This window comes from Labeo rohita, chromosome 12, assembly GCF_022985175.1.
Source record: "Labeo rohita strain BAU-BD-2019 chromosome 12, IGBB_LRoh.1.0, whole genome shotgun sequence".
Taxonomy (NCBI): Eukaryota; Metazoa; Chordata; class Actinopteri; order Cypriniformes; family Cyprinidae; genus Labeo; species Labeo rohita.
In genome coordinates, this window is record NC_066880.1 from 25144909 (window position 1) to 25161490 (window position 16582).

At 34.7% G+C, this 16582-nt stretch overlaps 1 protein-coding gene across 2 annotated transcripts in view; it reads right to left on the bottom strand.

Annotated features, from left to right (window-relative positions):
* Positions 1-16582, bottom strand: part of bicc1b (BicC family RNA binding protein 1b) — a 103169-nt gene that overhangs the window by 16424 nt on the left and 70163 nt on the right. The window contains exons 7-13 of one of the 2 annotated variants that reach the window (XM_051124511.1): positions 12169-12357; positions 8856-9107; positions 7638-7769; positions 5132-5351; positions 3665-3823; positions 2463-2644; positions 2195-2333 (exon numbers count right to left, since the gene is read on the bottom strand). In XM_051124511.1, the coding sequence (XP_050980468.1) occupies positions 2195-2333; positions 2463-2644; positions 3665-3823; positions 5132-5351; positions 7638-7769; positions 8856-9107; positions 12169-12357 (1273 nt within the window). Of the gene's footprint in view, positions 1-2194; positions 2337-2462; positions 2645-3664; positions 3824-5131; positions 5352-7637; positions 7770-8855; positions 9108-12168; positions 12358-16582 lie in introns of both variants that reach the window. The other variant, XM_051124510.1, reaches the window with a different exon arrangement.

The following is a 16582-nucleotide window of genomic DNA, read 5'->3' on the forward strand; positions in this document are numbered from 1 at the left end:
AAATGGTGTTATTCTTTCCTCAAGCCCTCATATTGAACGTTTTAGCTGAGCGGTTTGAGATTGTACTCCTGCAGCACTCTGCATCAGAGAATCCAGCACACCATTTACCTTCACTGCTTTTAAGCAATAACAAGATTGAATTGACTTCGCCTCATCTGAAAGCAAAAACACACTGACTAGATGGATATTAGGCCAACTCAAACAGCTTTAACAATGCTGGAACATGGAAAACCTTGGCCTTGTATTTCCACAGATGCCCCGTTCAGAGATCATGAAGGAATGGTATAATAATTTGGAACTGAGTTTATGTTTTTCCATAATTAGACTGACAAAAGTCAATAAATTCTCGCTTTCAATCTTGAGAAGGTCAAAGAGTTGTTTCAAGTACTAATCAAATGGTTGGCATAATTCAGCGGTGAATGTCACTGGTTGCATTAGGCTAGAATAAAAGAGAGTATAATATATCTTTCAATTAATGTAGCCTTGGAGAGTGGCATGCATGAAATGTTGATTCACATGGCATACATTACAGTATAAATAAAGCTTGCTGGCATTTACCAGATAAAATTACTCAATTCTGACATTCTGACAAATATCCCATCACACTTGACTGATTGTAGTCGTTTATTGCAAAAAAAAAAAAGAGAAAAGAAAACAAGAATAAAATTAATAAATAAAAAACTATAAAAAAATAAAATGATTAAAATATAATTAAAAACTAGTGTTGAAAACAGTTGTGCTGCTATTTTTGTGTATGTTTGTGTAAACAGAAACATTTTTGCATGATTCTTTGATAAATAAATAGCTCAAAAGAACAGTTATTATCATTTATTTTAAATATTTTGTAACATTATAAGTGTATTTACTGTCACTTTTTTATACATTTGATGTGAATAGAAACATTAATTTCTTTAAAAAATGACTGACCTCAAAATTCTGATATTGTGTATATGTATATTTAACAATTGTTAATATTAGTATCTTACAAATAGTTTATTTTTCTGGTCCCATTGGCAAACTGCTTTATTGCTGAATTCCAACATAAAATAAAGTGAAAATAATAATAATAATAATAATAATAATAATAATAATAATAATAATAATAAATAAATAAATAAATAAAATAAAATGGAACAAGATCTAAATAACAACAGTGTAAATGTAAAAAGTGGACTGAGACTCTAGAGAAACATTCCTATTGTATTATAAAATTCAAACATAATAGAAATAAAGTAACTGACAAAGTAAAATTAAATTTTAAAAAATTAAATTAAATTAAATTAAATTAAATGGACTGGACTGGATTCAAAATGAGAAGAAACAGAAACATTCCTTTTGTACAATAAAATTCCAAAATAATAAAATAAAGAAAAAAATGCACTGGGTTTAAAAAACAACAACAATATATGAATGTAAAGTGAACTGAGATATTAAAGGGATAGTTCACTCAAAAATGAAAATTACCCCTTTACTTACCCTAGGTGTGTATGTATTTCTTCTTTCAGACAAATACAATCAGAGTTAGATTAAAAAATGTCCTGGCTCTTCCAATCTTTATAATGGAAGTGAATGGGTGTTGAGAAGTCCAATAAAGTGCATCCATCTATTATAAAAAGTACTCCACATGGCTCTGGGAGGTTAATAAAGGCCTTGTGAAGTTATGAGTTTGTATAAGAAAAATATCCATATTTACAACTTTATAAACCGTAATCTCCAGGTTCTGCTAACTGTCGTATGTCCTTTCACAACAAAGTGGAAGCTACACACTACGGTTTATAAAGTTGTAAATATGGATATTTTTCTTACACAAACGGATGCTTCACTTCAGAAAGCCTTTATTAACCCCCCGCATCCGTGTGGAGTACTTTTCATGATGGATGAATGGATGCACTTTATTGGACTTCAAAATCTCAACAGCCATTCACTTCCATTAAAAAGCTTGGAAGAGCTAGGACATTTTTTTAATATAACTCAGATTGTATTTGTTTGAAAAATGAATGTCTTATACACCTTGGATGGCTTGAAGGTGAGTAAATCATGGGGTAATTTTCATTTTTGGGTGAACTATCCCTTTAAGCAGTTTATTTTTTATGAAAAAATAAACACTGAAAGAAAAAAAGTCAAAATTACTTCACAGTGCAGAGAAATGCATCTTGTAATGAGGATATAATGAGAAGCTGTGGGTAATCCAGACCTTGGTCTTGGCTGGACTTGCTGGACAGCGGTTCAGAAGGGCAGTGGGGACTGGCTTCCTGCACTGAGTCGCCATGAGCTGCGGTCAGAACTTTATCTGCCAGAGACGCTGCAGACATTCTGCTGTACATGGTGCTGGGCTGCTACACAACACACATGCACACAACATTCTGGTCAAGAGACAGTTGAAGAGACTAACTATGAGAGACATACAGGACAGCTTTTTAGTATAACTATATATCATCTTGTGATGGTGAAATAAGACACACTTTGCTACTAAGGGGGGACACAGCTTTACTGCAGTCTGACACTCCATTGACTTGGGCGTCTATGGGGGCGAGACCAGGCGGAGGGGACGGAGTGTTCTGGGTGTAGCCTGGCACCCCTGACAGCAAGATGCTGGTTAGAGTGGCCTGGGTGGCTGGGTGGATCATCAAGGGTGATGAGAAACCTAAGAAAAAATGATTATCGAGTTTGGATTGTAAGACATATTTTACCATTGTAAAATAAAAAGATATTTTACTATTGTACTATGATATAATAGAATAGAATAGAACAGAATAGAATAGACTAGACTGCCTTCTAAAAACAACAATGTGAATATAAAGTGGACTGAGACTCTAGAGAAACTTTCCTATTGTATAATAAAATCCCAACATAATAAAATAAAACAAAACAAAACAAAATAGACTGAGATCTAAATAAAAAAAAAAAAATAAAATAAAATAAAATAGAGAGGGATCCTAATAACAACAATATGATGGTAAAGTGAACTGAGACTCTAGACAAATATTCCTATTGTATAATAAAATCCCAACATAATAAAATAATGTAATAAAATAAACAAAATAAAATAAAATAAAATAGACTGGGATCTAAATAACATCAGTATGATTGTAAAGTGGACTGAGACGCTAATGAAACATTCCTATTGTGTATCAAAATCCCAATATAAAATAAAATAATGTAATAAAATAAAATAAAATTAAAATAATAAAATAGACTGGAATCTAAATAACATTAATATGATTGTAAAGTGCACTGAGACTATAGTGAAACATTCCTATTATGTAATAAAATCCCAACATTAAATAAATAAAATAAAATACAATAAAATAAAATGGATTGAGTTTTAAATGACAACAGTATGAATGTAAAGTGGACTGAGAGTCTAGACATTCCTATCGTTAATAAATTTCCAGCATAATACAATAATTTAAACAATAAATAAAATAAAATACAATCAAAGACTGGGATCTAAATAACAATAATGTAAATGTAAAGTGAACTGAGACACTGGAGAGACATGCTTATTGTAAAATAAAATAAAATAAAATAAAATGTAAAGTGGACTGAGACCCTTTCACAACTAAAGGCATCCACTTTCAAGTTCAGGTATATTGTGAATGCAAAGTTAACCTTATACCGAGTGTGTATGTTTGTGGAGGAGGACTGTCAGTCATCTCTTTACCTGGAGTGCTGGCAGGACTGGCCAGTGAGTTAGGCCAGAGATTGGGGCTGGGTGTTCCAGAGGTGGACGTCTGTAATGGGCTGATGGAGCTGTTGAGAGCGTTGAGAAGGGAGTTGGTGGAGGGTCCTGTCATGGAGGCTGTTGTAGGTCCCAGAAGACCTATAAGTCATACAAAAAAATGAGACAATAATCCATAAACAAAATTTCAGCATAAGACATATCATGAACATTTGGCAAATTTGACAACTGTGGAAAATTCACTTACTCTTAAATTGTCTTAGATGAATGAGAGTTTTTTTTCTTAATCAGAACATATTTGTAAAAATTTTGCATTACATTACTTGCTAATCAGTGAATGGGTGCCATCAGAATTAGAGTCCAAACAGCTGATTTGTTTCTTACAAATATGCAGCACTTTAATTCACAAGATGTTAATTGATGGACTGAAGTGGTGTGGATTACTTGTGGATTATTGTGATGTTTTTATCAGCTGTTTGGACTCTCATTATGACGGCACCCATTCACTGCAGAGGATCAATTGTTGTGCAAGTGGTGTAAAGATAAATTTCTTTATTCTGTTCTGATAAAGAAACACATTCATCTACATCTCGGCTGGCCTGAGGGTGAGTACATTTTCAGCAGTACATCTTATTTAGCTGTTTTAGTGCTTATTTAGCTAGTGTTAGGGTTAGGTTAACGACCCATGGACGCGCATCCCAGAGCCTGTGCTATACAAGCTTTTGTGCTTAAAGTATACAAATTTTTATTTTCCAAAAAAAAATGACCAATCGTTTCGCTAAATAAGACCCTTCTACCTCGGCTGGGATCGTTTAGAGCCCTTTGAAGCTGCATTTAAAACTGCATTTTGGAAGTTCAAAATCGGGGCACCAATCAAGTCCATTATATGGAGAAAAATTCTAAAATGCTTTCCTCAAAAAACATAATTTCTTCACGACTGAAGACAGAAAGACATGAACATCTTGGATGACAAGGGGGTGAGTAAATTATTTGTAAAATGTTGTTCTGCAAGTGGAGTTCTCCTTTAATCTAATTTTAATTATTTAGACTTCTCGCTAAATTTTAGTCACATTTTAGCTGGGACCATGCAGAAAGCCAGCTGGTTTAATCGACAGAACAAGCAACGGCATAGTAAGTGGAAGTGGTAATCCTGTTATATGCTGCACCCACTTACATGCCTTTCAGCAGAACAATTAGGACTACTGAGAGTATGTTACATAACCTCATTAATATTCACAACTCAAGCTGACAATAATTTCTCCCTTGCTTTTTTGTATTGTTTCCACACCCCTGTATTTTAAACTTTTGAATACTGTAAAGTATACTCAGTCCACAAAAAAACTGAATCATGAAAATCGAATCAGATTTAATTAAACTCAAGTCGATTAGAAGACTAAAAGTACTTCTATAGCCGCCAGAAGATCTTTAGAAAATGTACTGTTGTCTTACCCAGGCTGGTGAGGCCGAGGCTGGCAGAGGCCAGGATGTCGAGGCCAACGGGGCAGCTGAGAGGTGGAGGAGGAGCAGGGGCGGACGGAGGACTGCTGCTGTTACTGGTGGTCATGCTGCTGGTGGGGACAGATACGCCGCTGTTCTCCAAACCCAACAGGTAACGCCTAGCCTCATACATGTTCAGAGCGTTCCTCTCCACACTCTTCACTATCACTGACTGACAGCCAAGAGAAAAAGAGATTTTGAGTTTAGAAATCAGCTCCGGTCCACTAGTAGGTGCTATATTTTATTAGTACAGTGTTTGTTTGGTGTTATTCCAAAAACAACAACAGCAGAGTCCAGCAGAACAAGTTTTATCAACACCAGAACAATTCATTGTCATGAAGACAGCAAAGGTTCGTTCACACCAAGGACAGTAACTTTAACGATAAAAATCTGTCAGTTGTGCTGCTTGGACTCAATAGATGGTCTTTGATCAAGGAAGTTCGTTCTTTCCTTCTTCAAATTCTTTTATTTCAAAATTCTCATGATCCTTTTAAATTTTGGAATACGAGTCTGAGGTTAAAAAGACCTATTAGTAGCGAACTTGCTGAACTGAAATGAATCTGAGTGAGGTTTTCTGTGAATGTACTGAAATTCTACACATTTCCCCTCTCAAATGGTAGTATATACAGTACTTCCGTCTTAGCATATGTGCTGTATATATTAGTCAAGGCTGCTACTGTAGCAAACTATTAGCAGAGTGAAAGAAGAGAAGCCAGAGGCATCAACACAAATCACAGAAATGGAAAAACAGAGGTTTAAACTAAGACATTCAGCCTAAAACACAGGATAGGATTTCACCCTTGACCGTGACCAAGGATGTGAAGCGTTCCCAGTTTCCACATCCTGCTAGTAAGCCACCCGCAAATCCTATACGTTCCATACATTACTTTTACAAGACTAGGCGTCTTAATTTTAAGCCTTTGAAAGAACAAGGCCTTAATGCTTGATCTGAGGATACAAGGTGTCTTACATGGTGGCATCAAAAATCTGGACGCTTAATGCATGCTCAAAAATGTATGAATGTTTTTTATATTACACTACTGGGACTACTATTTTTTTGAATGTTTCTGAAATTTCTTATGCTCACCAAAAATGCATTTATTTGATTAAAAATATAGTCAAAACAGTAATATTTTAAGACAGTAAATTACAACTTAAAATAAACATTTTCAGCATCATTACTCTAGTTTTCAGTGTCACCTGATCCTTCAGAAATCATTTTAATATGCTGATTTGTTGCTGAAGACACATTTATGATGATTATGAGTGTTGAATATGCTGCTTTATAGTTAGGAAACTGTGATACTTTTTTTTACAGGATTCTTTGATGAACCGAATGTTCAAAAGAACAGCATTCGTTTTAAATAGAAAACTTTCGTAAGATTAAAAATGTCTTTACTGTCACTTTTGATTAATGTAATGAATAATGCATGATAATATTTTTTTTTTCACTTAGGGCTCTATGAAATACGTTTTATTTTTTCTCAAAATCTGTTTTATTTTTTTTCCAAATTCCATTTTTTCCCGTTTTTAATTTTTCGGGACTCCATTTTTTTGCTGTTTAAATTTTTCTAAACTCTGATTTAATGGTTAAATTAAAAATTAATTGATTTTTATAAATATGTATTTATTTATCTACATTTTTTTTCAGAAATATTGTGCTGTGTATTTACACTACCAGTCAATTAAAATATTTTTACTATTTAAAACTACTGTTTTCTATTTGAATATATTTTAAAATGTAATGTTATTCCTTTGATTTCAAGCTGCATCATTACTCCATTCACATGATCCTTCAGAAATCATTCTATTATTCTGATTTGCTGCTCAAAAACATTTATCATTAATATTACTATTATTAAAACAGCCAAAATTGTTTTTTTTTAGGTTTCTTTGATGAATAGAAAGTTCAGAAGAACAGCAATTATCTGAAATAAAAATCTTTTGTAACATTATACATATCTTTATCATCACTTTTTAACAACTTAAAGCATGCTTGCTAAATAAAATTATTAATTTCTATAAAATAAGTTATTTTAATAGTAAAAATATTTTTTACAATGTTAGTGCTATTACTGTATTTTGGATTAAAATAAATGCAGGAGAATGAAAAGAGAGAAGAGACTCATCTTACTGTCTAAAAACTTTTGACTGGTAGTGTATTTGTTAACAAATTATGTTTTGATAATAATTTTATTACTATTAGTAGTAGTATCATTACATTAAGTTACATATTTTTGTCTGTTTCTTCATATTTTATTTAATTGAATTCCTATTTAAGTAGTATTTTTCAGATTAATACTTACAGACACTAGTCCACATATTCTCTAAAAATCCCCTTGAAACTAGTTCATTAAAAGTCATTGCAAAAATGGCTCAAACACAAAAAGTAAGATCTGAGAAAGGCTCAGAAAGGTCATGTAAAGATCTTTGAGTTTAAGTCTGTGAGTGTGCAAACCTTGCTGGGTTGCTTGGGTTTGGGTTTGACACTAATGAACACATCAAGCTGCTCCATTAGGGAAGTAATCCACTGCGGTTCCACCTCGATGTCCTCTTTGATATCAAACATCAGCACCAGTGGCAGGCAGCCCTGCGGAAAGCACGAGGAAGAAAGCAAGAAAAAAAGAAATGAACACAGTTTTTCTACGCCGTTGTAAATCATTCATACAGTCAAACTTTAAGTGTTTCAAGGACGCCGTTGGCCTCGGTCCTAAAGCAGCAAAGCTACAGTTATTCAGCAGTGATCCATCACCTACTTCTCATGTTGAAAAGAAAAACAGCAGCAGGTACTCCAGGCGTAAGGCTTTCATTTACTGGGCCTTGACCTTCTTTTTCCTCTCCTGACACAGCTAACTCAGCAGGCAGTGAAAAAACTGCTACATATGCAGGAAAATTTCTAGAGACTAGATTGTGTGGTGGGATGCCTGCTATGACAGCCTTATTTCTGAATGCTAAAAATGTCCTTAATGGATCTAAATTGAGCCAAAAACTGTGAATAAATTATTTTTGAGTACTGTCTCTTCCCTCGGCCTCCAGCAGAGCATTTAAATCAGTACTTGCTGGGACAGACGGGACGATAACTGTCTCCAGAGAGGACCGCAGTGTGGTGGAGGGCTAATTATTTTGCTTTCAGAGTGAGGGAATGCTCTCCACTTGTGTGTTCCTCAAAAGAACTGTGCTTTTCTTCTGGTGCCCCTGCCTTTGTCAGTTTAATATTCTTCTGTGTTGGTTGGAGACCATTAATTTGAAAAGGACTACCACATAATGAGACAAACCAGTGTCACTATTTGTGTGATAGCTCGAGGGAAGAGGAGATGAGATTAGATGAGAGTATAGAAAAACTAAAGCTTCACATTTTCTAAAGATAACCAATGCTTGTTCGTGCAAAATTCTGCTTGACAACATTTGCAATAAATTCTTGTCCAAAAGATCATGACAAACAAAATGAGCATTATGTCATTGACCCTATTACTGGAAAACAAGAATAGAACAGTAAAAAGATTCATTGCACTTTTTCCAGTTTTTCCACCCATTTTTTGGCCCAACAAGTCTAAGCTCTTGGAAAATCAGCACACTTTTCTTAAACAAGCTGCATCATTTGAGGCGTCATTCATATTGGTAACACAAACACTGCAGGATGTGAAACACAGAAATAAAGAACAAAATGATCTCTTACCATCAGGTATTGTCGAGCCAGACACACAGAGTCGATGGTTCCCTGCACGTAGACGGTGGATTTCTTCTGCGGGCAGTTGGGGTCTGGGAAGTGGACCTGCGCTCCTGTGCGCTGCATGATGTGCTTGATGTTGCTGCCGTTGCGGCCCATCATAAAGAGGTGGTGCTGGGGCGCGATGTCAAGCTGCGTGCTGACCGTGATGGCACTGGCCAGATTGCCTGCGAGGTGCTCCAGTAACACCGCTGTGCCCCTCTGCAACGACACCAAAGTTGGAAATTAATGGGGACTAGGAGAAAAAAATTCCACTGAAGTGAACAATATTGCTTCCAGAATTCAAGATAAGGTGGCAGAAAATGCCCCTGCATAATTAAGCTATTAAATCTATTACAACTGTCACAATCAAAATGAAATGCGAAAATGAAAAAAAGCTTTTTTCAACTTTATTTCTTGCAATTGCGAGTTTATAGACTATTATGGAAACTTGTTTTCACCCATGAATAAAAAATAAATACGGTAACTGCGACTTTTTATTTCACAATTCAGAATTCTTTCTTGATATTGCGAGTTTACATGTAGCAATTGTGTCGTATAAACTTGCAATTGTAAGAAAATATCAGAATTGTGAGCTTTTTTTTAATCAGAATTGGACTTGCAGTTCTGACTTTATTTCTTGCAATTGCGAGTTTATATGCCACAATTATGACTTTAGATGTTAAAAAGTTGAAATTATTTATTTAGTTTTCTCAGAATTGCAAGATATAAATGCGCAGGTCAAAACTGCGATTCAGGGAAAAAAAGTCATATTTTAAGATGTTACCATTTATTGAAAATTGTAAGATTAATTGTAAGATGTTAACTCACAACTGCAAGTTTATAACTTAATAAATGTCAGAATTGCAAGATATTAATTTTAGAGTTAATGGGTTTTTGTCTTTAAATTGCATAAACTCACAATTCTGAGAAGAAAGGTATATATATATATCCGTGGCAGAAACTAGCTTCCATTGATCGGCTTGTTTTTATAATACATGATGGCATGTTAGATGCAGCTTCTGTGCCACATTTGCAGTGTAAAGATGGCTTTTGTGCATCAAATTTTATTGGTAACAATCTATAGTGTTCTTATTGATGGAAGTAATAGCACATAAAAGACAACACAGATACAGTTGAAGTCAAAAATGTTAATTATTGTTAATTGTTAATTGTTAATTATTTAACCAGAATAAGAGGAATCATACAAAATGCATGTAATTTCTATTTAGTACTGACCTGGGTAAGATATTTCACATAAAATACATTTACATACAGTCCACAAGAGAAGATAATAGATGAATTTATGAAAATGACCCTGTTCAAAAGTTTAGATACACTTGATTCTTAATGCTGTGTTGTTATCCTAATGAATTACAGCTGATGCTCCAGAAGTAAAAAAAACATGCATTAAGAGCCAGGAGTGTAAACTTTTGAACAGAATGAGGATGTGCACATTTTTCTTATTTTGCCGACATATCATATTTTTTTTCATTTAGTACTGCCCTTCCGAAGCTACAGAAGATACTTACATGTTCTCCAAAAGGACCTTAGAATTTACCCCCTGGCTCTTAATGCATAGTTTTTCCTTCTGGATCATTAGTGAGCGTTTGAAGCTTCTGTAATAATTGCATATGAGTCCCTCATTTGTCCTCATTGTGAAAAGATGGATCTCAAAATCATACAGTCATTGTGGGAAAGGCTTCAAACATACAAAAATTCTGAAAAATCAAAGAGTCTGTGGGACCTTAATGACTTTTCTGAAGAACAGCAGGCAGTGTAACTGTTCGGGACAAACAAGGGACTCATGAACAACTATCACGAAAGAAAAAAACAGATCAAAAACAAATCAAGTGTATGTAAACTTTTGAACAAAGTCATTTTTTATAAATTCAACTATTATTCTCTCTTTTATGTGAAATATATTATTCAGGTTAGTACTAAATAAAAAATAAAATGCATTTTGTATGATCTCACTTATTTTGGTAAAATAATTAATATTTTTCAGATTCTGCAACGTGTATGTAAACTTTTGACTTCAACTGAACATCTTATCAGGTAATTATAAAAGGTAAAATGGTAAAAAAAATAACTCCCCTAATATTTCCCCTAAAGAGAAAAGTTCATTTCTGACCCTGAAACCTTGAACACCTCACAGACAGCTTTTTCAAATTCCTGTCAATCAAAACCACCCTGGTTACGATCCACCAATACAACTGGTGCTTTCTGACACTAATGGAGCGTGTTTTAGTAAACAAGACCCTCTTTATGTTCTTGCTTTTCCATCTGGCATATACAACCCTGAGAATGGCCTAGATCGGGGAGTTGCTTTCAGCGTGCCATAAAACTAAAGGAAGAGAGGAGAGGCAGAGGGGCTCTTTTGGGGTTCCTTTCTGGCCGTGTTCGTAGGTGGTTTTGGCAGGGAACTCTTCACTCCAGCTCTCTACACATACCAGGCATAGCCAGCAGCCCACAGGACAGCTCCAGCCCTGGACCCTACCTCAAGACCAGAAATGGAAGAAGATTCTCCTTGACAGAATAACAGGCGTTTGCTACACTATACGCTCAGTCTGAAGTGTTGCCGGCAGTCAACATAAAGAGTTCAGTGCCACCGGCAAACACCACAGACATACAGAGATCAAAGGTTGCGTAGGTGTGCACTGGGGGGATTTACTGTGATCTTCTCCGGAGCTAATGAGGATGAAGCTCTCTTTAGATGAAGAAAATGCTTTGCATACATATTACCCCATAGGAATATTCCTTCAAAATTCAGGGTTACTGCAGGTTTTATATAGGTAAATTAAAGACTTAAAGAAAATTAAAAGACATTTTTAAAACCAAGACAGTATGTTCTCGTAGTGCCAAAGAGCTGCACACAGTGAGTTACATTAGCAATATTTTAAAATTTTAAAATACAACTTTAAACGAAGAAGTAATGGAATCATTGTATTAACTTAGGAATGCACAATATTGGATTTTTGCCGATATATGACATGCCAGTATTCTTCAATTCATTTTGGCTGATAGCAGATGCTTAATTTTTGATTAGTAATACGCATTGCTAAAAACTTAATTTGGACAACTTTAAAGGTGATTTTCTCAATATTTATATTTTTTTGAAACCTCAGATTCCAGATTTTCAAATAGTTGTATCTCAGTCAAATACTGTCCTATCCTAACAAACCATACGTCAATGGAAAAGCTTTTTTGGGAAAAAAAAAAAAGACAGTTATGACTGGTTTTGTGGTCCAGGGTCACATATGTGAGTGTGTGAGTGTCTCACCTTCACCGCCGCAGCATTATTCTGTGAGCCCCTCACTACTCCTGTCGCTCCATAGAGTCTGGACCTCTGTTTGAAGGCCACGGAGATGTTGTACGTCTGGGAGATGTGCTGGATGGCAGGAGAACTGGGGTCAGGGTTCAGCTGTACTATGACTGGCAGCTCAAACATCAACACCAGTGGGAGTAGCTCCTAAAAGAAGACCAACAAACCCAGCAGTTAATGCAATCTGAATTATCCATTATGAATTATAGTCATTATAAAGAGAATAGAGTAAACAAGAAACTGATTCAAACCCACATCTCCCACATGAGCAACAGCCCAAGATAGTCCTTGTGAAAAAAGTGTACTTAAAGGAGAAGTCCACTTCCAGAACAACAATTTACAAATAATCTACTCACCCCCTTGTCATCCAAGATGTTCACTGGATGTTCATCAGATTTTTCTCCATATAATGGATTTCAACTCTGCTCCCGATTTTGAACTTTCAAAATGTAGTTAAAATGCAGCTTCAAAGGGCTCTAAACGATCCCAGCCGAGTAAGAAGGGTCTTATTTAGTGAAACGATCGGCCATTTAAAAAAAAAAAAAAAAAAGGTGTACTTTTTAAGCACAAAAGCTCATGTAGCACTAGCTCTGGGATGCGCATCCACGACGCTACATACCACACGTCGAAAAATCACCAGCGTCGCAGGCAGAACTACAGACCCTGTGTTTACAAAGCGAACGTACAAAGACTAAGGAAGTGCAAGTGAGTCAAACGCTGTTTGCAAACAAAACGGTGCAACAATGTCGGATGATTCTGAAGTTGTAGGAGAAAATGAGATGAGTTTTTCGCCATATCCTACCTTTTTGAGCCGAGGTACACTGACGATGAGTATGTAGCATTGTGGACGCGCATCCCAGAGCTAGTGCTACATGAGCTTTTGTGCTTAAAAAGTATATAATTTTTTTTTTTTTTTTTTTGAAAAAAATGACCGTTTCGCATTCTTACTCGGCTGGGATCGTTTAGAGTCCTTTGAAGCTGCATTTAAACTGCATTTTGGAAGTTCAAAACCGGGGGCACAATTGAAGTCCATTATATGGAGAAAAATCCCAAAATGCTTTCCTCAAAAACCATAATTTCTTTACAACTGAAGACAGAAAGACATGAACATCTTGGATGACAAAGGGGGTGAGTAAATTATTTGTAAACTGGTGTTCTGGAAGTGGAGTTCTCCTTTAATTGGATTGAATGCATGTGTGAAATCATGCATGTCATCTGCAGTGAAAGGGTGCTGTCAGAATATGAGCCCAAACAGCTGTTAAAAACATCACAATAATCCACAAGTAATCCACTCGACCGGAGTCCATCAATTAACATCTCCTGAAGTGAAAAATTGCATGTCTGTAAGAAACAAATCCACCATTAAGACGTTTTTAGCTTAAAACTGTTGCTTCCAGCTAAAATACAAGTGCTCTATCCTTAATGAAGCACCGTTTATAAACAAAAAAAACAACAGGGGATGAACTGTTTCCACTGGAGGAAGTGTTTATATGAATATTATAGATGGTTTTTAACACTTGGCTGGTTTCTTTTGATTTTTTGGACTCATTCTAACAGCACCCATTCACTGCAGAGTGACTCACTGGTGAGCAAGTGAATGCTAAATTTCTCCAAATCTGTTCCGATAAAGAAAGAAGCATGACCTGAGGATAAATACATTTTCTGCAAATATTCATTTTTGGTTGAATGCTTTAAGAATCATCTGTTTAGCTGTGAGCAAGAATGCAATTTCGTGACTATAGCCACAGTTGAGGAAGAGAGTGGCTGTAACAGATGCACACAGTCTACAATTAGTTGTGCACATAATGATTTTGATAACGGGAAACAAGAAACTCTGTGCACAGGGCGACAAGATAGTATACGCACTTGGCTTTAAATGTAAACAACATGGTTTACGCTGAATGAATGCTGGTCAAAATTACAGTTACTGCTACCAGGGCATTTGGCAGACATTCAAGCCATTAAGTCTTCAGAAACAAAGCAGAATAAGCAAATATTTCCCATCATTCTACTGTGATTTAGGGTCATCAAGAGCCCAGCAAACAGTGCCTTACCAAACTAAATTGGTAAACAGAATGAATGGGCCAAGCCTTAAAAATGCAGCTCTGATCAGTCCCATATGCTTTGGGGGCTCAGCTCACCCTTGTGTTCTGTACCAGAGGCCAAAATGAAAGACATTCTCTGCCCCTTTAGATGTGGTCGGGACAGTCACTCTCCCTTTAGAAAAGGAGATGTTTATTAGGTTTAACTTTAGCTGGGAACAGGGCATCCGTCATGAAGCGAGCTTTGGAATTCCAATCATTCATCTTTGTTAATGGTTCTCCTCATTCTTGAGTTATTAAGACCATAACCATGGTTATTTTTAACCAAAGGCTTATGCTTCGGCTATGAGTGGAGCTTTCCAAACTAAAACCTCCTGTGCTTTTGTTTTGCTTATTGTTAATAAGGTATTTGGAAGGGAGTGCTGTATTCTGATCTTTTACAAACAAGATGTCTGAGTTTTCCTCTGACCTTCTGTGCAATCAGTAACTTTTGTATTTGCTCTCTGTTTTTACAGACAACATGCATCCGAAGAGCGAGAAAGATCCTCTGTGGATCATTCCACTGAAATGAACTCAGCTCATCTGTGACAGCAAGGCTAAACTTTAAACTGGCTAATCGCTCAAGCATCAAGTGTTGGGTCATGGCCAAACATGGAGGGTCTCACACACAAACATGTAATACAAACATTTTGCTTGTGGGTCAATGACATGATGCGCAATGTTTGAATACAACTTTTCTATGATGATGTTTTAAATTTTTGGAATAAAACAAAATTTCGCCAGTTATTTGGGGCCATAACAGTGTCCTGATATTACAAATCTTGCTTAAAGGAATAGTTCACCCAAAAATGAAAATTCTGTCATCGTTTACTCATGTCTTTCCAACTGTTTGAAGAACAGTTGACGGTAACCATTACCTTACATTGTATTTTTTTCCATAATATGAAAGTCAATGGTTATCATCAACTGTTCTTCAGAATATCCTCATTGGTGTTCAGCATAATAATAATTTGACCTTTTTTATGATGAGGTTAGTTCAGGTTGTAAAATGTAATGTGGTGGTGCAATTCCCTAAAATGTATTTGTTTTTCAGATTAATTCTCTTTCAAATTAATTCTTTTATGATATACACTACCAGTCAAACGTTTTAAGATTTTTGTTGTTTTTTTTAAAGAAGTCTCCTCTGCTCACCAAGCTTGCATTTATTTGATCCACAGTACAGCAAAACGGTAAAAAAAAGCTTTTAGCATCATTACTCCAGTCACATGATCCTTCAGAAATCATTCTAGTATTCTGATTTGCTCAAAAACATGCATCATTATTATTATTATTATTGTTATGTTGAAAAGCTGAGTAGATTTTTTTCAGGTTTCTTTGATGAATAAAAAATTCAGAAGAACAGCATTTCTCTGAAATAGAATCTTTTGTAACATTATAAATTATAAAAGTCTTTATCATCACTTTTGATCAACTTATAATAAAATAAAATTCATTTATATAATTTCTTTCCAAAAAAACTATACTTACTCCAAGCTTTTGAATGATATAATGTTACAAAAGTTTTTATTTCAGATAAATGCTGATCTTTAAATCTTTCTATACGTCCAAGAATCCTGAAAAAATGTACTTAATAGTTTTAAATATTTATAATAATAATAATAATAATAATAATAATAATAATAATAATAACAATAAATGAATGTTTCTTGGACAGCAAATGAACATATTAGAATGATTTTTGAAGGATCATGTGACACTGAAGACAGAAGTAATGATGTGGAAAATTTAGCTTTGATGACAGGAATAAATTACATTTTTAAATATATTCAAACAGAGTATTTTAAATGGTAAATAGTAAATTATTACTTAATAGTAAAAAATTACTTTTGCTGTATTTTGGGTCAAATAAATGCAGGCTTGGTGAGCAGAAGAGACTTCTTTAAAAAAACATTACAAGTCTTACTGTTTAAAAACGTTTGATTAGTAGTGTATATTAAAAAAATGAAAAAATAAATAAAACAACACTGCAAGCAAGAAAAATATATCATTATTATTTTTAATTAATAATTAAGATGTGTATACTGAAATATGTTACTTATATATAATATGCACCTTTTATGTATTAGAGTAATTTTAGAGTCATTTACTTTGAAGCTTTTCGTGAACATGGCATAACATTTGATTAAAACCATCACAAATGTAATTAAATAAAAAAATGTTAAAAGATTTTTTCTTTTCTTTATTTTGGATGCTGTTATTAATCCTTGACCTTTGTACAACATAACAATAAAAAGATCCAAAAATAAAACTTCTGTCATCATTTACTCATA